Source organism: Panulirus ornatus, chromosome 63 (assembly GCF_036320965.1).
Source record: "Panulirus ornatus isolate Po-2019 chromosome 63, ASM3632096v1, whole genome shotgun sequence".
In the NCBI taxonomy this organism is placed as follows: Eukaryota; Metazoa; Arthropoda; class Malacostraca; order Decapoda; family Palinuridae; genus Panulirus; species Panulirus ornatus.
This window is the reverse complement of record NC_092286.1, coordinates 24,563,528-24,588,945: the sequence shown is the minus strand read 5'-3', so window position 1 is coordinate 24,588,945 and position 25,418 is coordinate 24,563,528. Positions and strand designations below refer to the sequence as shown.

At 41.2% G+C, this 25,418-nt stretch overlaps 1 protein-coding gene across 1 annotated transcript in view; it reads left to right on the top strand.

The window, feature by feature from the left end:
* Window positions 1-25,418, top strand: part of LOC139745988 (uncharacterized) — a 134,986-nt gene that overhangs the window by 74,737 nt on the left and 34,831 nt on the right. Inside the window, exons 13-16 of the mRNA XM_071656750.1 lie at window positions 386-494; window positions 6,735-7,506; window positions 16,569-16,690; window positions 20,035-20,180. Of these exons, the coding sequence (XP_071512851.1) occupies window positions 386-494; window positions 6,735-7,506; window positions 16,569-16,690; window positions 20,035-20,180 (1,149 nt within the window). The remainder of the gene's footprint in view (window positions 1-385; window positions 495-6,734; window positions 7,507-16,568; window positions 16,691-20,034; window positions 20,181-25,418) is intronic.

The following is a 25,418-nucleotide window of genomic DNA, read 5'->3' as shown; positions in this document are numbered from 1 at the left end:
TGGATAAGGGAATGTGGTTTCGATGCATTACACATGACAACTAAAGAATGGATGTAAGCAAATAGGGCCTATGATGTGTTTTAGGCATTGCCTCTGATGTGGGAAATGGCAAACAAATATGAAAGACTAGAAAAACAAGTTTACCTGCTTTATGGATTATAATTTTTCCACAGCTGTACATGACAAAACACATAGCAGCTATGAAAATTTGCCATCCCACCTTGAGCTGCCACCTAAGGCTATTGTCTAGTTAGCCTGTTTGGAAATGTGACCTTGCAGCTAAACTTTCTGTACAGATTTAAAAGAAATTTTATCCCTTTACCATACATTATCATAGAAAGGTATCTCAACAAAATTTCTTTTATGTTCTTTTCCAACATTGCAGAGTTCAGCTAGCTCACCAACTATATCACCAGCAGCAGAAGATGAAAATAATGACACCAGCAGCTCTAGTGACAGTGGATATGGTAATGGGAGGGCATCCACCCATCAGAGTGAGTACTGTACATGTTGTCACCAAAGTGATTCAGCTGAAGATGGTAATAGAAAATGTCCAGTGTTTAAAGACTACACCAATAGGCATTAGTGTTCTGCTACATGGTGTTTTGCCTGTATGTCATGCCATGAATCAGAATGAAATAGTTGCACAGTAAGATCTTTTTCATTGCATAGGTTTTCCAGTGGTTTTAATTATACTATATTATATCGATTTTGGTTCCATCCACTGCTAAGTCCACTCCTAGATATCTAAAACACTTCACTTTCTCCAGTTTTCTCCATTCAAACTTGCCTCCCAATTAACTTGTCCCTCAGCCCTGCTGTACCTAATAACCTTGCTCTTGTTCACATTTACTCTCAGCTTTCTTCTTTCACACACTTTACAATACTCAGTCTCCAAAGTCTGCAGTTTCTCACCTGAATCAGCCACCAGCACTGTATCATCAGTGAACAACAACTGACTCACTTCCCAAGCCCTCTCATCCACAACAGACTGCATACTTGCCCCTCCCTTCAAAACTCTTGCATTCACCTCCCTAACCACCCCATCCATAGATAAATTAAACAACCATGTAGATATTGCACACCCCTACCGCAAACTGACATTCACTTTGAACCAATCACTTTCCTCTCTTCCTACTCGTACACATGCCTTACATCCTTGGTAAGAACTTTTACCCTCTCAATCAATACCTTTCCATATAATTTCCCATCAATACTCAACAGACTTATACCTCTGTAATTGGAACACTGGCCTTTATCCCCTTTGCCTCTGTACAGTGGCACTATGCATGCATTCCGCCAATCCTCAGGCACCTCACCATGAGCCATACACACACTGAATATCCTTACCAACCAATCAACAACGCAGTCTCCCCGTTTTTTAATAAATTCCACTGCAGTGCCATCCAACCCCACCACATTGCTGGCTTTCAACTTCCACAAGCTTTCACTGCCTCTTTTCTGTTTAACAAACCATTCTCCCTGACTCTTTCACTTCACACACCACCTCAACCAAAGCACCCTATATCTGCCACTCTATCATCAAAAACATTCAATAAACCTTCAAAATACTTTCTCCATCTCCTTCTCCCTTCATCACTACTTATTATTACCTCCCCATTATCCCCCTTCACTGATGTTCCCACTTGTTCTCTTGCCTTACACACTTTATTTACCTCCTTCCAAAACATCTTTTTATTCTTCTTAAGAATTTTATGATACTCTCTACCCCAACTCTCATTTGCCCTCTTTTAAACCTCTTGAACCTTTCTTTTGACCTCCTGCCTCTTTCTATTATACATCTCCCTGTTATTTGCACTACTTCCCTGTAAAAATTGTCCAATCACCTCTCTCTTCTCTTTCACTAACAATCTTACTTCTTTGTCCCACCACTCACTACCCTTTATAATCTGCCCACCTCCCACCTTTCTCATGCCACAAACATCTTTTACACAAGCCATTACTGCTTCCCTAAATACATCCCATTCCTCCCCCACTCCCCTTGCATCATTTGCTCTCATCTTTTGCCATTATGCACTCAATCTATCTTTTACAAGACTTTACTCCGCATTTACAGAGAGTGAGATGTATATTGTATAGACAGAAGCGTGTTAATTGAGACAACAGCAATTCACACATGAATGATGGGTACAGAAATACGATAGAAATACACCAGTAATGCCTATCACCTCTCGTTTCTCTTTCAGTGACATATTAACCTCTTTTCTTTTGTTCCCATTTTCCACCTTCCACATGCCACACACTTTTCATGCACATGTAAGCTGAGCTTCTCTAAATACCTCCCCATTCTTGCCCAGTATTTGGATGTTGTTTGCTCACACCATTTTCCATTCTTCACCCGGTCTTTGGTTGGATCTCTTCGCATATGCCCCTTTTTAGCTCATTAATTACTCAAAAAATGAAACAATTAACTCTGACCATCATGATGTTTAATAATGGTTGTTTACCGTCACACCAAAAATTACTTTCATCCCAGGTTGCAATACAGTTCAAACCAAACACCAACTATCCTGTCATCTTCATGTGGTTGGTAAGCTTGATTGCAACCTCATTTTCCCAATCATAGTTTTTCAAAATATTCCTATCCACAATCAGCTACCTCACTGATGCGGGAAACAGTGATAATGTTTAATATGATATAGATATATATTTTAGATATATATTTTGTTGGTTCCTTGTGAATGTAGGTTTGGAGCAAGGGTGTGTGATGCCCCGATGATTGTTTGATTTGTTTATGGATGGGGTGGTTAGGGAGGTAACTGCAAGAGTTTTGGAGAGATGGGGAATATGCAGTCCGTTGTGGATGAGAGGGCCTGGGAATTGAGTCAGTTGTTTCTTGCCGATGATACAGCTCTGGTGGCTGATTTGGGTGGGAAATTTCAGAGGTTGGTGACAGAGTTTGGAAAAGTGTGTTAAAGGAGAAAGTTGAGAGTAAATGTGAATAAGAGCAAGGTTATTAAGTGTAGTAAGGTGAGGGACTAGTTAATTGGGATGTCAGCCACACTCTTTTTGTTACCACACATCTCTCTTACCCTATTATTACTAACTCGATCAACATGCTTCCAACAACCGTGATTTAACAATGTCTTGTGGGTGCCTGAGAAACAACAATTAAAGCAAACGAAAGAACATCAATTCCTACATTATTCTGGCCGGAAAGAAAAGTCCTCAAACATTTCGTTTCCAAGACATCCACCCTCCTCTGCACATCCGTATCTGTTGCCCATGACTCACAACCATATAACATTGTTGGAATCACTGTTCCTTCAAACATACCCATTTTTGCTCTCCAAGATAACGTTCTCGCCTTCCACACATTCTTGAATGCTCCCAGAGCCTTTGCCCCCTCCCCCACCCTGTGACTCACTTCCATGGTTCCATCCACTGCCAAGTCCACTCCCAGATATCTAAAACACTTCACTTCCTCAGGTTTTTCTCCATTGAAACTTACCCCAATTTACTTGTTCCTCAACCCTACTGAACCTAATTACCTTGCTCTTATAATAGCCCCCTTTCTACATCCAGGCCCCACAAACTCTCTATGGTTTACTCTAGACGCTTCACATGCCCTGGTTCAATCCATTGACAGCACGTCTACCCCAGGATACCACATTGTTCCAATGCACTCTATTTCTTGCACACTTTTCATCCTCCTGTTTTCATCCTCCTGTATATCCTCTTTGTCATTCTTTCCTCACTCATTCTATCCATGTGACCAAATACACCCTCTTCTGCTTTGTCAACTACACTCTTTTTATTACCACACATATCTCTTATTCTTTCAGTACTTACTCAATCAAAGCATCTCACATCACATATTGTCCTCAAACATCGTATTTCCAACACATCCAACTTCCTCCACACAACCTTATCTATATCCCATGCCTTGCAACCATATAACATTGTTGGAACCACTATTCCTTCAAACATACCCATTTTTGCTCTCCGAGATAATGTTCTCGCCTTCCACACATTTTTCAATGCTCCTAGAATCTTTGCCCCCTCCCCCACCCTGTGACTCACCTCCGCTTCTATGGTTCCATCTGCTGCTAAATCCACTCCCAGAAATCTAAAACACTTCACTTCCTCTAGTTTTTCTCCACTCAAACTTACCTCCCAATTAACTTGTCCCTTAACCCCTCTGAACCGAATTACCTTACTCTTATTCACATTTACTCTCAGCTTTGTTCTTTCACACACTGTACCAAAGTCAGTCACCAACTTCTGCAGTTTCTCACCCAAATCAACTATCAGTGCTGTATCATCAGCTAACAACTGTCTAACTTCCCAAGCCCTCTCATCCACAACACACTGCATACTTGCCCCTCTCTCCAAAACTCGTGCATTCACCTGCCTAACAACCCCATCCATAAACAAATTAAACAACCATGGAGACATCATGTACCCCTGCTGCAAACCAACATTCACTGGGAACCAGTCACTCTCCTTTCTCCCTACTCGTACACATGCCTTACATCCTTGATAAAAACTTTTCACTGCTTCTTGCGACTTACCTCCCACACCATATACTCTTAATGATTAACCTTCCACAAAGCATTTCTATCAACTCTGTCATATGACTTCTTTTGCAGTACCATCCAAAGCTCTTGCCTTGCCAGATTTCATCTTCTTCAAAGTTTTCGCTACCTCTTCTCTCTTAACCAAACCATTTTCCTTGACCCTCTCGCTTCGCACACCACCCTAACCAGAACACCCTACATCTGCCACTCTGTTATCAAACGCATTCTACAGATCTTCAAAATATTCACTCCATCTCCTTCTCACTTCATCACTACCTGTTATTTCTTCCCCACTTGCCCCTTCACCCTGGGGAAAAAAGAACACTTTTCATGTATTCCCTGCATATCATAGAAGGCAACTAAAAGGGGTGGGAGCAGGTGGTTGGAAATCCTCCCATTCAGTTTTACTTTTGAAAAGAAGGAAGAAAGATAGAGCTAAGTGAGGAGTTTTTCCTCTAAGGTTGTCATCTGTTCTTGGACGCTATTTCGCTAATGCGGGAGATTGCATCGCCACCCCCTGCATTAGTGAGGTAGTGCCAGAAAAACGGACAGAAAAGGCCATATTCTTTCACACTTAGAGTCTGGCTGTGACATGTAACACACTGGAACCATAGCTCCCTATCCACATCCAGGCCCCACAGACCTTTCCATGGTTTACCCCAGACGTTTTACATGCCCTGGTTCAGTCCATTGACAGCACATTGACCCTGGTATGTCCACACAGTTCCAAATCCTCTATTCCCTGCATGCCTCTGACCCTCCTTTATGTTCAGACTGCAGTCACTCAAAATCTTTTTCTCTCCATCCTTCCACCTCCAATTTAGTCTCCCGATTCTCCTTGTTCCCTCTACCTCTGACACATACATTCTGTTTGTCAACTTTTCCTTACTCATTCACTCCATATGTCCAAACCATTTCAGTACACCTTCTGCTCTATCTACCACACATTTTTTTATATTCATGTTATACACAATTGCTATTTCCTGTGTCAGTGAGGTCGTGTCAGGAAACAGACGAAGAAAGACCCATCTACCCAGTGTACACATGTGTATACATACATGCCCATACATGTACATATACATACATATACATATCAGCTTATGCACATATACATATGTATATGTGCACATACGCAGCCATATACATATATACACTTGTACATATTCATACTTGCTTGCCTTCATCCATTCCCAGAGCCACCCAGCCCTACAGGAAACAGCATCGCCACCTCCTGTGTCAGTGAGGCAGCTCTAGGAAAAGAGACAAAAAAGGCCACATTCATTCACACTCACTCTCTAGCAGTCATTTGTAATGCACTGAAACCACAACTCCCTATCCACCTCAAGGCCCCACAAACCTTTCCATGGTTTACTTCAGACACTTCACATGCAGTTTTTCAGTCCATTGACAGCACGTCATCTCAAGTATACCACATCATTATAATTCACTCTTTCTTGCACACCTCTCACCCTCTGAATGTTCAGGCCCCAATAGCTCAAAATCTTTTCCTTTCCATCCTTCCCCATCCATTTTGGTCTCCTGCTTTTCCTTGTTTGCTCCATCTCTGACACATGTGTCCTCTTTGTCAACCTTTCCTCATTCATTCTCTCCATATGTCGAAACGATTTCAGCACACCCTCTTCTGCTCTCTGAACCACACACTTTTTACTGTCACACATCTCTCTTACCCTTTCATTACTTACTTGATCAAACCACTTTGCACCACATTTTGTCCTCTAACATTTCATTTCCAACACATCCACCCTCATTTGCATAACCCTATTTATAGTCCATACCTCACAACCATATAGTATTGTTGGATTCCTTCAAACATACCCATTTTTGCTTTCCAACATAATGTCCTCTGTTTTATGAATAATTCTTACACATGACAGCTGAAGACTGAGTGTGAACGAATGTGGTCTTTTTTGTTTGTTCCTGGCACTCCCTCGCTGGAGGGGGGAAGGGAGGGAATGCTATTTCATGTGTGGTGGGGTGGCGACGGGAATGGATGAAGGCAGCAAGTATGGATATGTACATGTGTATATATTTATATATCTGTGTATTTATATGTTGAAAAGTATATGCATGTATATGTGCATGTGTGGGCATGTTTTATAGTGTATCTTTATTCCTTGTGATATTTTATTAGGGTTAGTGATATCTGTTTACTAAATATGAATTTATTTTCAGTTACTGATGAGCAGCAGTGCAGTGATGGCAGCAGTATCAACACCCCATCATCTCCACGAAATCTTACAGACTCCAATATATCAATGCCTTCAACTCCATCATCACCACTGGGCAGTACGACTATACCTTCCCCACATTCTGTAAAGTCATTCATTACAGCAGAATCTGCAGGTTCTCCAAAATCAGCAACATTATCAACTCCTGTTCCTGTCACCACAATTGCAACACCATCTTCAAACACTCATTCACTTGGTGCACGACAAAACACATCTTCAGTGATGTTGCCTGCATTACCTGTCACATGCCTTTCCCATACCACTTCACAGAGAAATCTCTCAACAAAATCTGGGGAAGGTCCTTACCCTACATACAGTGTTGCCACATCCAGTACTAGACCAGCCTCTATTGCCACTGGAACACAGTTAGAAAACTGCAGCACTGGAGTAATACATCGGCCTGGGTCCTTAGCACTGGGAACAATGGCAGAGTCAGCTCTGCTCAACAGATTACCCCGAGACCATCGGCCTGGATCTTTGGCTGCACCTATCAACACCTTAGGTATACCACCAGCACCTACAAGGGCAATGTCTCACATGGGGCTTAATATAACAAGTCCAACTAAATCACGTGACCTCTCAATGTTCAAGAGCCAGGATCTTACTCAAACAGGACGTAGATGGACTCCAGACCGCCAAACCCTTAGTGGAGCTACAAACCATCGACAAGAGAGTAATGGTCTTGTCTCCATTATTGATCAGGTAATATTTCTTTTGTTACTCTTTTTTTCTGAGCCGTCTTGGCAGTCTTGATTTTTGCTCATCTGTTCCTTTTCATTCATGTGATACATATAACACAGTTCTGCATTAGCAGTATGTATTTGCTTTTTTACACCATTTATTAAGAATCTACACTATACGAACAAATATTTCATTAGCATTGAAGTAACATGTAAGATTACTGCTGCTTCTGTTACATAAGCAAAAAATTTGTACATGCTCTGATTGCATTTTTATTTAATAATTTAACTGAAGAGGACATTTCGAAAATTTGATGCTTTTAGTGTTTCTTTTGATGTTTTTGATGATTTCATAAGCTCATTTACTTGATGGCATTACCAGACTCTTTTTGCTTGTGGTTGCACCATATGTGAGAAGTCATCAATAGCAGGGTTCTGTCATCAAAGAGCTGTTCCCTCCAAAATACTCTATCCTTTCTCTGCTATGAATTGCAGCACAGCCTTGAAGTTCCAGGAGCCTCTGGAAAGGGGTTTTCGGGTCATATATAATTTATTTATTTATTTGTTTATTATACTTGATCGCTGTCTCCCGCGTCAGCTAGGTAGCACAAGGAAATAAACGAGTAATGGCCCAAACAACCCACATACACATGCATATAGATAAATGCCATCCTTCCACCTCCAATTTGGTCTTCCACTTTTCCTTGTTCCCTCCACCTCTGACACATATATCTTCTTTGTCATTTTATCCTCTCTCATTCTTTCCATATGCCCCAAATATTTCAGCACAGCCTCTTCTGCTCTCTCAACCACACTCTTTTTATTCCCACACATCTCTCTTACCCTTTCATTACTTACTCAATGAAACCACCTCACACCACATACTGTCCTCATGCATTTGATTTCCAACACATCCACCCTGGGTGTGGAGTGGGTGAGGAGTGGGATGTATTTAGGGAAGGAGTGATGGCATGTGTGAGAAATGCATGTGAAAGGTGGGTAGATTAGAAAGGGTAGTGAGTGGTGGTATGAAGAAGTAAAGTTGGTAGTGAAAAATAAAAAAAAGGCATTTGGGTGGTATTTACAAGGAAGAGTGCAAATGATTGAGAGATGTTTAAGAGAAAGCAGGAGGAGGTCAGGAGAAAGGTGCAGGAGTTGAAGATGATGCCTGAGGAGAGTTGGGGTGAGAGAGGATCATTAGAATTTGGAGAGAATAAAACTGTTTTAGATGGAGGTAGATGATGTGTGAAAGACGAGAACAAATGGAAACATCAATGAAGGATTGTTAATGTGCTTGATGATAGATTGGCAGATGTAGGGTGTTTTAGTTGGGGTGGTATGCGAAGTGATAGTCAGGGAGAGTGGTTCGGTGAAGAGAGAAGAGATGGTGAAGCCGTGCAGATGATGAAATGCAGCAAAGCAGTGGGAGTGGATGGCATTGCAGAAAAATTTATTAAGAATGTGGGTGCTGTGTTGTTGATAGGTAAGGATATTCACTGTGTGTATGAATCATGTTCAAGTGCCTGAGGTTGGCAGAATGCAATTGTAAAAAGGCAAAGGGTATAAAATTGAGTGGTCTTACTACAGAGGCATAAGTTTCAGTATACCTGGTAATTTGTATGGGAGGGTATTGATTGAGAGGGTGAAGGCATGTACAGAGCATCAGACTGGGGAGGAGCAGTGTAGATTCATAAGTGGTAGAGGATATATGGATCAGGTTTTTACTCTGAATATTATGTGAGAGAAGTACTTAGAAAAATAGATGGATTTGTGTGACATTTTTGGATATGATAGAGGCATATGATAAGGTTGATAGAGATGCTCTGTGGAAGGTATTAAGAATATATGGTGTGGGAGGAAAGTTGTTAGAAGCAGTGAAAAGTTTTTATCGATGATGTAAGGCATGTGTACGTGTAGGAAGAGAGAAAAGTGATTGGTTCTCATTGAATGTAGGTTTGCGGCAGGGGTGTGTGATGTCTCCATGGTTGTTTAATTTGTTTATGGATGGGGTTGTTAGGGAGGTGAATGCAAGAGTTTTGGAAAGAGGGGCAAGTATGCAGTCTGTTGTGGATGAGAGAGCTTGGGAAGTGAGTCAGTTGTTGTTCGCTGATGATACAGCGCTGGTGGCTGATTCATGTGAGAAACTGCAGAAGCTGGTGACTGAGTTTGTTAAAGTGTGTGAAAGAAGAAAGTTAAGAGTAAATGTGAATAAGAGCAAGGTTATTAGGTACAGTAGGGTTGAGGGTCAAGTCAATTGGGAGGTAAGTTTGAATGGAGAAAAACTGGAGGAAGTAAAGTGTTTTAGAGATCTGGGAGTGGATCTGGCAGCGGATGGAACCATGGAAGCGGAAATGAATCATAGGGTGGGGGAGGGGGCGAAAATTCTGGGAGCCTTGAAGAATATGTGGAAGTCGAGAACATTATCTCGGAAAGCAAAAATGGGTATGTTTGAAGGAATAGTGGTTCCAACAATGTTGTATGGCTGCAAGGCATGGGCTATGGATAGAGTTTTGCGCAGGAGGGTGGATGTGCTGGAAATGAGATGTTTGAGGACAATATTTGGTGTGAGGTGGTTTGATCGAGTAAGTAATGTAAGGGTAAGAGAGATGTGTGGAAATAAAAAGAGTGTGGTTGAGAGAGCAGAAGAGGGTGTTTTGAAATGGTTTGGTCACATGGAGAGAATGAGTAAGGAAAAATTGACCAAGAGGATATATGTGTCAGAGGTGGAGGGAACGAGAAGTGGGAGACCAAATTGGAGGTGGAAAGATGGAGTGAAAAAGATTTTGAGTGATCGGGGCCTGAACATGCAGGAGGGTGAAAGGCGTGCAAGGAATAGAGTGAATTGGAACGATGTGGTATACCAGGGTCGACGTGCTGTCGATGGATTGAACCAGGGCATGTGAAGTGTCTGGGGTAAACCATGGAAAGTTGTGTGGGGCCTGGATGTGGAAAGGGAGCTGTGGTTTTGGTGCATTATTACATGACAGCTAGAGACTGAGTGTGAACGAATGGGTCCTTTGTTGTCTTTTCCTAGCGCTACATCACACACATGAGGGGGAGGGGGTTGTTATTCCATGTGTGGCAAGGTGGCGATGGGAATAAATAAAGGCAGACAGTATGAATTATGTGCATGTGTATATATGTATATGTCTGTGTGTGTATATACGTGTACATAGAGATGTATAGGTATGTATATTTGCGAGTGTGGACGTGTATGAATATACATGTGTATGTGGATGGGTTGGGCCATTCTTTCATCTGTTTCCTTGCGCTACCTCGCTAACACGGGAGACAGCGACAAAGCAAAATATAAAAAAAAGAATAAATTTTTTTAGACCAGATATTCCCAATCACCAGTCCTTTTTCTGCCCTAAAATCTACAAGCTCTTCACCATTTCCATTTACAGCACTGAACACCCTATTTACACCAGTTACACCCTCAGCTGCTACATTACTCTCACCTTTGCATTCAAAATAAGAGTGTTAGTGAAAGAGAAGAGAGAGGCATTTGGATGATTTTAGCTGGGAGATAGTGCAAATGACTGGTAGATGTATGAAAGAAAGATGCAGGAGGTCAATAGAAAGGTGCAAGAGGTGAAAAAGATTGCAAATGACAATTGGGGTGAGAGAGTATCATTCAATTTTAGGGAGAATAAAAAGATGTGCATTATTACATGACTGCTAGAGACTGAGTGTGAACGAAAGTGGCCTTTGTTGTCTTTTCCTAGCGCTACCTTGCGCACATGCGGGGGGAGGGGGTTGTTATTTCATGTGTGGTGGGGTGGTGATGGGAATGAATAAAGGCAGACAGTATGAATTATGTACATGAGTATATATGTATATGTCTGTGTGTGTATATATATTTATACATTGAGATGTATAGGTATGTATATTTGCGTGTGTGGATGTATATGTATATACATGTGTATGTGGGTGGGTTGGGCCATTCTTTCCTCTGTTTCCTTGCGCTACCTCACTAACGTGGGAGACAGCGACAAAACAGATAAAAAAAAGGATGTTTTTGAAGGAGGTAAATAAAGTGCATAAGACAAGAGAACACATGGAAACATCGGTGAAGGGTGCTAATGGGGAGGTAGTAACACGTATTGGTGAAGTGAGAAGGTGATGGAATGAGTATTTTGAAGGTTTGTTGAATGTGTTTAATGATAGACTGGCAGATATAGGGTGTTTTGGTCGAGGTGTTGTGTGAAGTGAGAGGGTCACAGAGAATGGTTTGTTGAACAGAGAAGAGGTAGTGACAGCTTTGTGGAAGATGAAAGCCGTCAAGGCGGTGGGTTTGGATGATATTGCTGTGGAATTTATTGAAAAAGGGGATGATTGTGTTGTTGACTGGTTGGTGAGGATATTCAATATATATATGGTTCATGGTGAAGTGCCTGAGGATTGGCAGAATGCATGCATAGTGCCATTGTACAAAGGCAAAGGGGATAGAGGTATAAGTTTGTCGAGTATTCCTGGGAAATTATATGGGAGGGTATTGATTGAGAAGGTGAAGGGATGTACAGAGCATCAGATTGGGGAAGAGCAGTGTAGTTTCAGAAGTGGTAGAGGATGTGTGGATCAGGTGTTTGCTTTGAAGAATGTATGTGAGAAATACTTAGAAAAACAAATGGATTTGTATGTAGCATTATGGATCTAGAGAAGATATATAATAGAGTTGATAGAGATGCTCTGTGGAAGGTATTAAGAGTATATGGTGTGGGAGGTAAGTTGCTAGAAGCATTGAAAAGTCTTTATCAAGGATGTAAGGCATGTGTATGAGAAGGGAGAGAGGAAAGTGACTGGTTCCCAGAGAATGTTGGTTTGCGGCAGGGATGTGTGATGTCTCCGTCTCCATGGTTGTTTAATTTGTTTATGTATGGGGTTGTTAGGGAGGTGAATGCAGGAGTTTTGGAGAGAGGGGCAAGTATGCAGTCTGTCGTGAATGAGAGGGCTTAGGAAGTCAGTTGTTGTTCGCTGATGATACAGTGCTGGTGGCTGATTTGGGTGAAAAACTGCAGAAGCTGGTGACTGAGTTTGGTAAAGTGTGTGAAAGAAGGAAGCTGAGAGTAAATGTGAATAAGAGCAAGGTTATTAGGTACAGTAGGGTTGAGGGACAAGTCCATTGGGAGGTAAGTTTGAATGGAGAAAAACTGGAGGAAGTGAGGTGTTTTAGATATCTGGGAGTGGATTTGGCAGCGGATGGAACCATGGAAGTGCAAGTGAATCATAGGGTGGGGGAGGGGGCGAAAGTTCTGGGAGCGTTGAAAAATGTGCGGAAGGTATGTATATGTGTTGTGTGGGTGTGTATGTATTTACATGTGTATTTGGGTGGGTTGGGCCATTCTTTCCTCTGTTTCCTTGTGCTACCTCTCTGTCGCGGTAGACAGCGACAAAGTATAATGAAAAAAAAGAAATCAGTCGACAAATGTTGATGTGTCTTTACATGTACTTATCAGCTTTCTTTCATTATCTAATGTTTTATCCCCTAGGCCAAGAGGTTGGCTCTTAGGAAGTCACTCCTGTGCACTCTGCCCTTACACAGCTCCAAACATCCTCCTTGATTAGTATCGCTTTCACTCTAACACTTCTCTCACATTCTCCCATTGTCTCTACTTCACCTCACTCATATAAATTATCTTTGTCTTTCTTTTATTTTTTTTTTATGCATTAGAGGCTACAGTCACAGACAAAAGTCCACATCATAGGCCAGACTTTAATTGAAGTATAGAGAGGTTTATGAAAGGGAAAAACAAGATACGAGGGAAAGTATTTACAAATTTTGGAAGAAGTTTAAAACCTATCTTTTTAGATGTGACAGGTCATAGTCATTGGGAAAACCATGTGAGGGTAGAGACTCTTAAAGGTTCAAAGTGTAGGGAAAGAAACTTTTATCAAAACAGCCCACTGTTGAGTTGCCACACAGCAATCATATGACAGCAGCTTGCTGAGTAATGCATGGTCTAGCTAATGATTGGGGAACAAAATCAGTTAGCACATACGAGAAAGCACCAAAGTAATACCTATAGAAGAGAGAAAGTGAACCAACATTGTGGCATAGGGCAGATGGGTCAAGATTTGAAGTTGGCATGGGTGAGTGTGTATGTCAGACTGTTTTAGACTTATTTATTTATTTTGCTTTGTCGCTGTCTCCTGCGTTGATGAGGTAGTGCAAGGAAACAGACGAAAGAATGGCCCAACCCTCCCACATACACATTTATATACATACACATCCACACACTGCAAATATACATACCTATACATCTCATCGTATACATATATAGACACACACAGACATATATACACATGTCCATAGTTCGTACTGTCTGCCTTCATTCATTCCCATCGCCACCCTGCCATACATGAAATAACAACCCCCTTCCCCCTCATGTGTGTGAGGTAGCACTAGGAAAAGACAACAAAGACCACATTCGTTCACACTCAGTCTCTAGCTGTCATGTAATAGTGCACTGAAACGACAGCTCCCTTTCCACATCCAGGCCCCACAGAACTTTCATGTGGGTTTGTGCAAAAGATGTATGTGGCATGAGAAAGATGGGAGATGGGGAGATTAGAAAGGGTGGGGAGTGGTGGGATGAAGAAGTGAGGTTGTTATTTAAGATAAGAGAGAGGCATTTGGACAATTTTTACAGGGAAGTAGTGCAAATGACTGGGAGATGTATAAAAGAAAACAGTAGGAGGTTAAGAGAAAGGTGCAAGAGGTGAAAAAGGGGGCAAATGGGAGTTGGGGTGAGAGAGTATCATTAAATTTAGGGAGAATAAAAAGATGTTTTGGAAGGAGGTAAATAAAGTGCGTAAAACACGAGAACAAATGAGAACATCGGTGAAGGGGGCAAATAGGGAGTAATAACAAGTAGTGATGAAGTGAGGAGATGGAGTGAGTATTTTGAAGGTTTGTTGAAAGTGATTGATGATAGGGTGGCAGATATAGTGCATTTTGGTTGAGGTGGTGTGCGAAGTGAGAGGGTCAGAGGGAATGGTTTGGTAAACAGAGAAGAGGTAGTTAAAGCTTTGTGGAAGATGAAAGCTGGCAAGGCGGTGGGTTTGGATGGTATTGCAGCGTAGTTTATTGAAAAAAGGGGGTGACTGTTGTTGATTGGGTGGTAAGGATATTCAATGTATGTATGGATCATGGTGAAGTGCCTGAGGATTGGTAGAATGCATGCATAGTGCCATTGTACAAAGGCAAAGGGGATAAAGGTGAGTGTTCAAATTACAGAAGTATAAGTTTTGAGTATTCCTGGGAAGTTATATGGGAGGGTATTGATTGAGAGGGTAAAGCCTTGTACAGAGCATCATATTGGGGAAGAGCAGTGTGGTTTCAGAATTGGTAGAGGATGTGTGGATCAGGAGTTTGCTTTGAGGAATTTGTGTGAGAAATACTTGGAAAAACAAATGGATTTGTATGTAGCATTTATGGATCTAGAAAAGGCATATGATTGTGTTGATAGAGATGCTCTGTGGAAGGTTTTAAGAGTATTTGGTGTGGGAGGTAAGTTACCAGAAGCAGTGAAAAGTTTTTACCAAGGATGTAAGGCATGTGTATGAGTAGGTTTATATATTATGCATTTAGATGATTAGTTGAATATTTTATGACAAATTGCTAGTGTTTATTGAGTTACCTTAATATAGAAGTTGACTTACCACATACCCAGAGTAAGAGCAAATTAAAATGGTTGCTTCTTTAGGTGTGTGTTTTTCCATGGAATATTTATGACATACACAGTCGTAGAGTATTTATGAGATTCACAGTGGTACATTTCGGACTGTTCTTATATTTGTCTGTACAATCTCTGATTGGTGAAAATCAGTTGTGGGGATAGATGATAATCTAGGGGGATGTGGTGTTTGGGCGTAGGAGGTCTTGGGGATAGGATGTGTCAACTGTTTATAGCCAAACTGTCGTTTAAGCTCCCATTGGTTAGAGAGGGTGAACAGGTTCATCAAGATGAGGGCCTTTAAGTAGGTGGTGTAAGATGGGCCTAGGATGATTCTGCATGTTCTTGCTGCACTTTTCCTCCTGGTCCCTCTGTGTAGCATGCCTTTCACCCTCTGCAAATTCATGCCCCAAGCACTTGCAATCTATTTCACTCCATTCTTCCATTTCCAGTGTGGTCTCCATCTTCTTGTCTCCTCTACTTTTGTCACATATATCCTCTTTGTCAGCCTCTCCTCCTCCAATCTCTCATGTCTAAACCAATCATGCACACCCTCTTCACCTCTCTGAGCAATACTTTTCTTATTACTCCACCCCTTTTTTTTACCATGTTGTTACTTACTTGATCAGCCCTCCTCACACCACATATTGTCTTCAACATTTCATTTCCAATACATTTACCTTCACTTATTGTATTTAAACATTTCATTTCCAATACTTAAACCTTTCTTCATATATTATCATCTACAGCCATTTCCTTGCATCCATAAATCACTGGAACTTGTACACTTTTAAACTTAAACAACCATTTTTGCCCTTCCAGATAGCTACCTCTCTTTTGACACATTCCTCAGTGCTCCCAAAGCCTTTACTCCCTCACCTGCTCTGTGACTCATGTTTGCTTTCATGGTTCCATTCATTGCCAAGTCCACTCCCAGGTCAAAAACACCCCACTTCTTCCAAGTTTTCTTCAGTCAAATGCACACCTCAACTAAGCTACCTCTTTGCATTGCTAATCATACTAATCTTGCTTTTATTCACATTTCCTTTCAATTTCTTTTTCAAAAACTTGGCCACCAACTTCTACACTTTCTCACTTGAATTTGCTGACAGTGCTGTGTCTTCATCAAACAAGAATCTACTCTTTTCCCAGGTCCCCCTCATTCCCAGCAGACTGTATGTGTGCTCCTCTTCCCAAAACCATTGCATTTATCTCCCACAGCACCCCAATCCATAAACAGATCCCTGAATAACCTTAGATGCTCCAGTGCTTGGCTTAGAAGCCAAAATTTCATAATCCAATCAAATCCATAAACAAACAGCACTGGTGATATTACACACTTCTGCTGCAGACTCCTTCCTGCTTCTAATAGCTTTCTTCGTACATCATGTATTCAACCCTATGATATCCTTTCTTCAGATTCATAATTTTCACCCTTAGCAGACATTCTTTGTCTGCCTTTGCTCTCACCCTCATGCTAACCACTAACTTTATGCTTAAGACATTCCCAAACCATTCTCTCCCCTTTGTTACATTTAGAGGTAGAACATCCCAAGTTACTTCCTTCAAAAATACAGCCTCTCTCTCCCTTCATTTCTTATCCTGGTTACATCCACAAACTTTCAGATATGCCAGCCTGAGCCTTCAAGTGGGATGAATACTCCTTGCTTGATTCCTTCTGTTCCAACTTTTAAAAACTGAAATATAAGAAGGGAAGGGTTTCCAGCCCCCATTTTCCACCCCTCTTAGTTGCCTTCCATGACAGACTGGGAACATATGGGAAGTTTTTTCCTCCTAAGTCCCTAGGTTTATTATTCATTTATTTATTATACTTAACCGCCATCTCCTGTGTTAGCGAGGTAGCGCAAGGACACAGACGAGGAATGGCCCAACCCACCCACATACACATGTATGTACATAAACACCCACACTCGCACATATACATACATATGCATTTCGATGTATACATACCTATACATACACAGACACACACATAAAAAACACATGAACATATCCATACTTGCTGCCCTCATCCATTCCTGTTGCCACCCCGCCACACACGAAACAGCGAGGCAGCACCAGGAACAGACAAAGAAGGTCACATTCGTTCGCACTCAGTCTCTAGCTGTCATGTGTAATGCACCAAAACCACAGCTCCCTTTCCACATCCTGGCCCCACAGACCTTTCCATGGTTTACCCAGACACTTCACATACCCTGGTTCAATCCATTAACAGCACGTCTTTGCACGCCTTTCACCATCCTGTATGATCAGGCCCCAATCGCTCAAAATCTTTTTCACTCTATCATTCACCTCCAATTTGGTCTCCTGATTCTCCTTCTTCCCTCCACCTCTGACACATATATCTTCTTTGTCAATCTTTCCTCAGTCATTCTCTCCATGTGTCCAAACCATTTCAACACACCTTCCTGTGCTCTCTCAACCACTCACTTTTTATTACCACACATCTCTCTTACCTTTTCATTACCTACTTGATCAAACCACCTCACACCACATATTGACCTTAAACATTTCATTTCCAACACATCTGCCCTCCTCCTCACAACCCTATCTATAGCCTATGCCTCGCAACCATAGAACATTGTTGGAACCACTATTCCTTCAAACATACCCATTTTTGCTCTCCGAGATAATGTTCTCGCCTTCCACACATTCTTCAACGCTCCCAGAACCTTCGCTCTCTCCCTCACCTTGTGACTTACTTCCGCTTTCATGTTTCCATCCGCTGCTAAGTCCACTTCCAGATATCTAAAATGCTTCACTTCCACAGAACTTTCACTACCTCTTCTCTGTTCACCAAATCATTTTCCCTGACCCTCTCACTTGGCACACCACCTCAACCAAAATACCCTATGTCTGCCACTTTATCATCAAACACATTCAACATACCTCCAAAGTATACACTCTATCTCCTTCTCACTTCATCACCACTTGTTATTACCTCCCCATTTGCCCCCTTCACCGATGTTCCCATTTGTTCTCTTGTCTTATGCACTTTATTTACCTCCTTCCAAAACATCTTTTTATTCCTCCTAAAATTAAATGAAACTCTCTCACCCCAACTCTCATTTGCCCTCTTTTTCACCTCTTGCACCTTTCTCTTGACCTCCTCCTCTTTCATTTATACATCTCCCAGTCATTTGCACTACTTCTGTGCAAAAGTCATCCAAACGCCTCTCTCTTCTCTTTCACTAACAATATTAATTCTTCATCCCACCTTTCACTGCCCTTTCTAATCTGCCCACCTCCCACTTTTCTCATGCCACATGCATCTTTTGTGCAAGCCATCACTGCTTCCCTAAATACACTCCATTCCTTCCCCACTTCCCATACATCATTTGCTCTCACTTTTTGCCATTCTGCACTCAGTCTTTCCTGGGACTTCCTCACACAAGTTTCCTTTCCAAGCTTACTTACTCTCACTACTTTCTTCTCCCCAATGTTTTCTCTTCTTTTCTGAAAACCTCTACAAATCTTCACCTTCCGTCTCCACAAGGTAGTGATCAGACATCCCTCTAGCTGCCCCTCTCAGCACATTAACATCCAAATGTCTCTTTTTTACATGCCTATCAATGAACACGTAATCTAATCATGCCCTCTGGCCATCTCTAGGTTTATATATTGATAATTATGTTCTTACCATTTCTTTCAACAGTTTTAAGCACATGGTGGCCTTCAATCTGTTTGCAGTTCTGTAACTTATGACTCAACAGTAGTTTTCATGGAGAGGTGTATTCTTCAAAGAATAGTTAAATATCTTTTGACATATGATTTACAATTAGTATGTGAAAGTACTAAAGATTATTATCCTGTAGGTAGTTTGATGGGGAAGTGGAAAGTCACTGAATTGTATTGTTTGATCATACTCATAGTATTAGTTGTTAGGCAGCTATTGACCAGGGAGTTATATTATAAACCATTACTATCAGGCTGGGTATCGGAAGGGTTAGTGATTGCAGCATAGTGATCCAGCACTTCAGTGGTTGTCATGTTGTACTCCTGTGACCCAGGTAGCTGTCTTTTCTTTCTGACTCGCCCATGCATAGACTGCTGGCATTCTTTCCACGGTCACACAATCTTTCCTTTTGTTACACATAACATTCTTCAAAACTCAAGGTTTTCCTGTGGTGAGCACTGTGCTAGCCCTGCCTTTTGGCAAAATGGTATGAGCAATAGATAGAAGTTGTTGGTAAGAACATTTAGCCAAGAGCATTAGACAGAAATATTTGGTAAAAGTAGTAGGTTTTAACATGAGGTAGAATCTTAGTTAGACACATTAGATAGAAGTGGTTGGTAAGAGCCTCTGAAAACACTGCACTAGAAGTGCCTTCTGCCAGTGGCCTGTTAAGGGCGAGGCAATGAAGGTTAAGAAGCAGAACTGGAGTTCAACAGTTATGGGGACCTTTGCTGTGGCCATTCCCCCATGAGGGAATTCCCAAAGGGAACAGGCATCAAAAATATAGACAGATAGAACACACTATTTTTCATGGTATACCACATTGTTGATATAATTTTCGTACAGTATACCACAACACTTTCTTTTTTTATTATTATTTTCTGTATCCTTAAATACTTCATGCACCTTTCTTTTTTTCAATGTTTTATTTTTGTAGATGAAGATTTGTTACTGCAGTGGTAGAACAGAGCATATTTTGTAAATTCTTTAAATGTAGATAGCTCTGTAGAACAGTGGGCAGTGGGAAAAATCATATGCAGTTTAATAGGTTATCTTTTTGCTTTAAGTCCTCACACATGGTCTTATCCTTTAAGCATTTATTTACAGATTCAGTATTAATCAATTTGAATCTTTACAGGAGGGACCAAATGGCTTAGACTTAATGTTGATTCATTTGAAACTTCACAGGAGTGTCTCCATCTAGGCTACCTGCTCCAGGCTCAAATAAACATCGGGTATCGCCATCAGTATCACAGCCTCCTGATGGCAGCAAAACCAACCACTCAGCATGGATGTTTGGCCAACACAAAAATGCCAGAGTGGTATGTCAGAATGTACGTACGCTGGACTAACACAATAACAGCATATTATTAAAATAGCTGCTCTATCTTGCTTGGGTTAGAGCAGTTTCATTTATTAATATTTTATTTCTAGCCAGTGATAGCTTTTAAGTGCTTGTCTACTCCATTTTCACTCATGATATCATGAGCACAGAAATTTAACCTCTAAAATGGTAATACCAGAGCCTCATACACACAACATAGATTTAGTAAGCCCAGAATTCTTAATAGATTATTGATGTTTTCTGAGTTTTCTGTGAAATCCTACATCTCATTTAGTTCTCTGACAGTGTTAAAAGTTATGGAATGAATTAGAAAAGGAGTAATAGATTTTCTAGCAGAGATGATTACCCATTAGATTTTTGCTTGATTAATGGCAAGGAATTGAAGAAAAAGAGTAGTACCTGTATATTTCATGCATTATGTAGGTGATTAAGAGGGGTATGGGAATGCAGACTGGAAATCCTTCTCTCCTTTAGTATCATTTTGAAACAAGTAATAGTCAGGAGCCAAACAAGAATTTTTCCTTGAAAGCTTAGGATTGTCTGATTGTGCAAGTTTTTATAACCAGGAAGTTGTGATTCTCCCCAGAACAAAATTGAATGTTGCAGGGGTATAGTAGTTTGGGAATGTTTAGGGGTTAAAGTCTTGGGTTTGAGAGACAGCAAGAGGGAGGAAATGGGTCTGCTGATGTGGAGTTTGTGGGACTGAATAAGGTAGTGCAATAAAGTAAGTTGAAGGATGACATGAGAGTGGGCAACAAGAAGTGGCTGATTGTTATGTTAGCACATATGCACTCATAATTGAGAGGAATGTAGAAGAAAGAAGTTCATCATAGGAGGAACGTAGTGAGTTTAGTGGCAGTTTCATGTAAGGATCTGAATGCAAGAGTGTTTGATTTAGCAGTTGAGGAAATAATGAGAAAAAAAAAGGTTCCTTGGTGTAGTTTAAAAGGGGGAAAAACTTGCTTTTATTTAGAAAAAATATCAAGAATATGTGGCATAAGGAAAGATGTATACATAAGTATATTTGGCTGTAGACCCAATATGTCCATTGCCACACCTCACATGAACTTCATACAACATAGCCTGGATGGCATTAGTCGTCCATAACCCCTCTTCTGCATTGTAGTTGTGGTATTAGATATGAAAAAACTTTTGATACTGTCCTCTAACATATCCCTGCACTAGAGATAGCTGACAGTACCTGCCACAAAGAATGACAGAAAATAGTCAGTCAACTTGATAGCTGGCTGCTAATTCAGACTCATTTTTCACCTCCTAAATTCTCATTTGCTTGACTGAGGCTCCCTAAGGAACAGTTCTTTCTCCAGTCTTCCCCAGTCTTTTTCCTCATGATTTCTCATATGCTGATGACCTCATCATCCCATTACAGCACCATGTTATTACTGTAATCAAGCAGCAACAAACACACAACACGAAATGTTTGCCTCCGTATAGGAATCCATCGTTACCTGCTCAACCCTGGACAGATATGAATCCACTGTACATCACCCCCATCCCCATTACCCTGTATGGTCAGTCACTCCTAATCAACTATATTGAATATCATATATAGGCTTTGCACTTTATTTTTACTCCCCATGACATAAATAAACTTAACTCCCTTAGAACATATACTGGCACCAGTTTTGGATAGGGAAAAGTCTCTTATTATCCCCTCCAGATAATTCATCTACACCCAGAGCTCTGTGTCACTCTGTGTTAAAAGCAGACATAAAGCTGCAAACCTTATAAAACATGGCACTTAGAATATTCATTTGCAGTGTTGGAGCTATGGCTATTCAACAACAGCACACAGTACAGTTTCACTTCACTATGCCTGGGACTTAAATCTCTGCAATATACTAGACCCCTCCTTCCCAGACCACACTTCCAGCTCTCCAAGTAGAAACAAATTGCTTTCTCGTTTCACACTCCAGGAATACATACTTAAAGATCCTGACCCCCAAATAAGTATGACTGGTGAAATACTCTCACCATGATGACTTACACTTAACTGCTGCCCTCCCAACTCAACTCCACCAGACATACACCCACCTGGAACTACATTCTCCTGCCATTTATTAATATGTATGTATGTGGGTGAGTGGGATAAGGGCTCAGTGGGCATTAGTGGATTATGTGATGATTGACTGGCTTTGCAAAAGAGAGCTTGTTAGATTTGAATGTGTTGAGAGAGCAGCAGGTGGAATGCAAGAATGAAATTTGATGATAGTCTAAGGAAAAAAGGAAATGACATTTACATGAAAGGAATGATGAAAGTAACCAAGCCTTAAAAAGAGTAAGAGAATGACTTAGAATTAAAGTGAAAGTAGGCAGGTGGAAGAGGTGGAAAAGGTATTAATGGAAGTAGTGATGAATCTGTCCACCTCTCATGCTTGTGGCATGAGAAGCGTGGGAGGTGGGCAGATTAGAAAGGGTAGTGGGTGGTGGGATGAAGAAGTAAGATTATTAGTGAAAGAGAAGAGAGAGGCATTTGGACGATTTTTGCAGGGTAATGCAAATGAGCGGGAGATGTATAAAAGAAAGAGGCAGGAGGTGAAGAGAAAGGTGCAAGAGGTGAAAAAGAGGGCAAATGAGAGTTGGGGTGAGAGAGTATCATTAAATTTTGGGAAGAATAGAAAGATGTTTTGGAAGGAGGTAAATAAAGTGCGTAAGACAAGGGAATCAATGGGAACTTCAGTGAAGGGGGCTAATGGGGAGGTGATTACAAGTAGTGGTGATGTGAGGAGATGGAGTGAGTATTTTGAAGGTTTGTTGAATGTGTTTGATGATAGAGTGGCAGATATAGGGTGTTTTGGTCGAGGAGGTGTGCAAAATGAGAGGGTTAGGGAGAATGATTTGGTAAACAGAGAAGAGGTAGTAAAAGCTTTGCGGAAGATGAAAGCCAGCAAGGTAGCGGGTTTGGATGGTATTGCAGTGGAATTTGTTAAAAAAAAGGGGGTGACTGTATTGTTGACTGGTTGGTAAGGTTATTTAATGTATGTATGACTCATGGTGTGGTGCCTAAGGATTGGCGGAATGCTTGCATAGTGCCATTGTACAAAGGCAAATGGATAAAAGTGAGTGCTCAAATTACAGAGGTATAAGTTTGTTGAGTATTCTTGGGAAATTATATGGGAGGGTATTGATTGAGAGGGTGAAGGCATGTACAGAGCATCAGATTGGGCAAGAGCAGTGTGGTTTCAGAAGTGGTAGAGGATGTGTGATCAGGTGTTTGCTTTGAAGAATGTATGTGAGAAATACTTAGAAAAGCAAATGGATTTGTATGTAGCATTTATGGATCTGGAGAATGCATATGATAAGAGTTGACAGAGATGCTCTGTGGAAGGTATGAAGAATATATGGTGCAGGAGGCAAGTTGCTGGAAGCAGTAAAAAGTTTTTATTGAGGATATAAGGCATGTGTACATGTAGAAAGAGAGGAAAGTGATTGGTTCTCAGTGAATGTAGGTTTGCGGCAGGGGTGTGTGATGTCTCCATGGTTGTTTAATTTGTTTATGGATGGGGTTGTTAGGGAGGTGAATGCAAGAGTTTTGGAAAGAGGGGCAAGTATGCAGTCTGTTGTGGATGAGAGAGCTTGGGAAGTGAGCCAGTTGTTGTTCGCTGATGATACAGTGCTGGTGGCTGATTCATGTGAGAAACTGCAGAAGCTGGTGACTGTTTGGTAAAGTGTGTGAAAGAAGAAAGTTGAGTGTAAATGTGAATAAGAGTTAGGTTATTAGGTACAGTAGGGTTGAGGATCAAGTTAATTGGGAGGTAAGTCTGAATGGAGAAAAACTGGAGGAAGTGAAGTGTTTTAGATATCTGGGAGTGGATTTGGCAGTGAATGGAACCATGGAAGCAAAAGTGAATCATAGGGTGGAGGAGGGGGCGAAAATTTTAGGAGCCTTGAAGAATGTGTGGAAGCCGAGAACATTATCTCGGAAAGCAAAAATGGGTATGTTTGAAGGAATAGTGGTTCCAACAATGTTGTATTGTTGCAAGGCATGGGCTATGGATAGAGTTGTGCACAGGAGGGTGTATGTGATGGAAATGAGATACTTGAGGACAATATGTGGTGTGAGGTGGTTTGATTGAGTAAGTAATGTAAGGGTAAGAGAGATGTGTGGTAATAAAAAGAAAGTGGTTGAGAGAGCAGAAGAGGGTGCTTTGAAATGGTTTGGTCACATGGAGAGAATGAGTGAGGAAAGATTGACCAAGAGGTTATATGTGTCAGAGGTGGAGGGAACGAGGAGAAGTGGGAGACCAAATTGTAGGTGGAAAGATGGATTGGAAAAGATTTTGAGTGATCGGGGCCTGAACATGCAGGGGGGTGAAAGGCGTGCAAGGAATAGAGTGAATTGGAACGATGTGGTATACCGGGGTCGACGTGCTGTCAGTGGATTGAAACAGGGCATGTGAAGCGTCTGGGGTAAACCATGGAAAGTTGTGTGGGGCCTGGATGTGGAAAGGGAGCTGTGGTTTCAGTGCATTATTACATGACAGCTAGAGACTGAGTGTTAACTAATGGGGCCTTTGTCTTTTCCTAGCGCTACGTCGCGCACATGAGGGGAGAAGGGGTTGTTATTCCATGTGTGGCGAGGTGGCGATGGGAATGAATAAAGGCAGACAGTATGAATTATGTACATGTGTATATATGTATATGTCTGTGTGTGTATATATATGTATACATTGAGATGTATAGGTATGTATATGTGCGTGTGTGGACATGGATATATATACATTGTATGTGGATGGGTTGGACCATCTTTTGTCTGTTTCCTTGTGCTACCTCGCTAATGCAGGAGACAGCGACAAAGCAAAATAAATAAATAATGAATATACATTTCATTTACATTTCCACCCTCTTTGTCACATTTTTGCTGAAGGACCTTGCCTTATAGCCATACAGCACTGACAGGACTACCTTGCCATTAAACATAACCATCTTTGACCTTAAAGTCAGTTACCTCTAAGTGCACCCAGGAACCTTGGCCTCATTTCCTAGCCTAAACTCACTTCAGCTACCTTGGTTCCATTCACTGCCCTATCTACTCCTGGGTATCTTGAACACTCCACTTCCTCCAAGTTCTGTTCTTTGAAACTCGCATTCCAAATAACCTGTTCCTCTTCACTGCTGGATTAGATAACCTTAATTCATGGGCCACATGGCCTTCTTACCCATGACAGTTTCAGTATGTCCAACTTTTTTAAAGACCAGATATTCC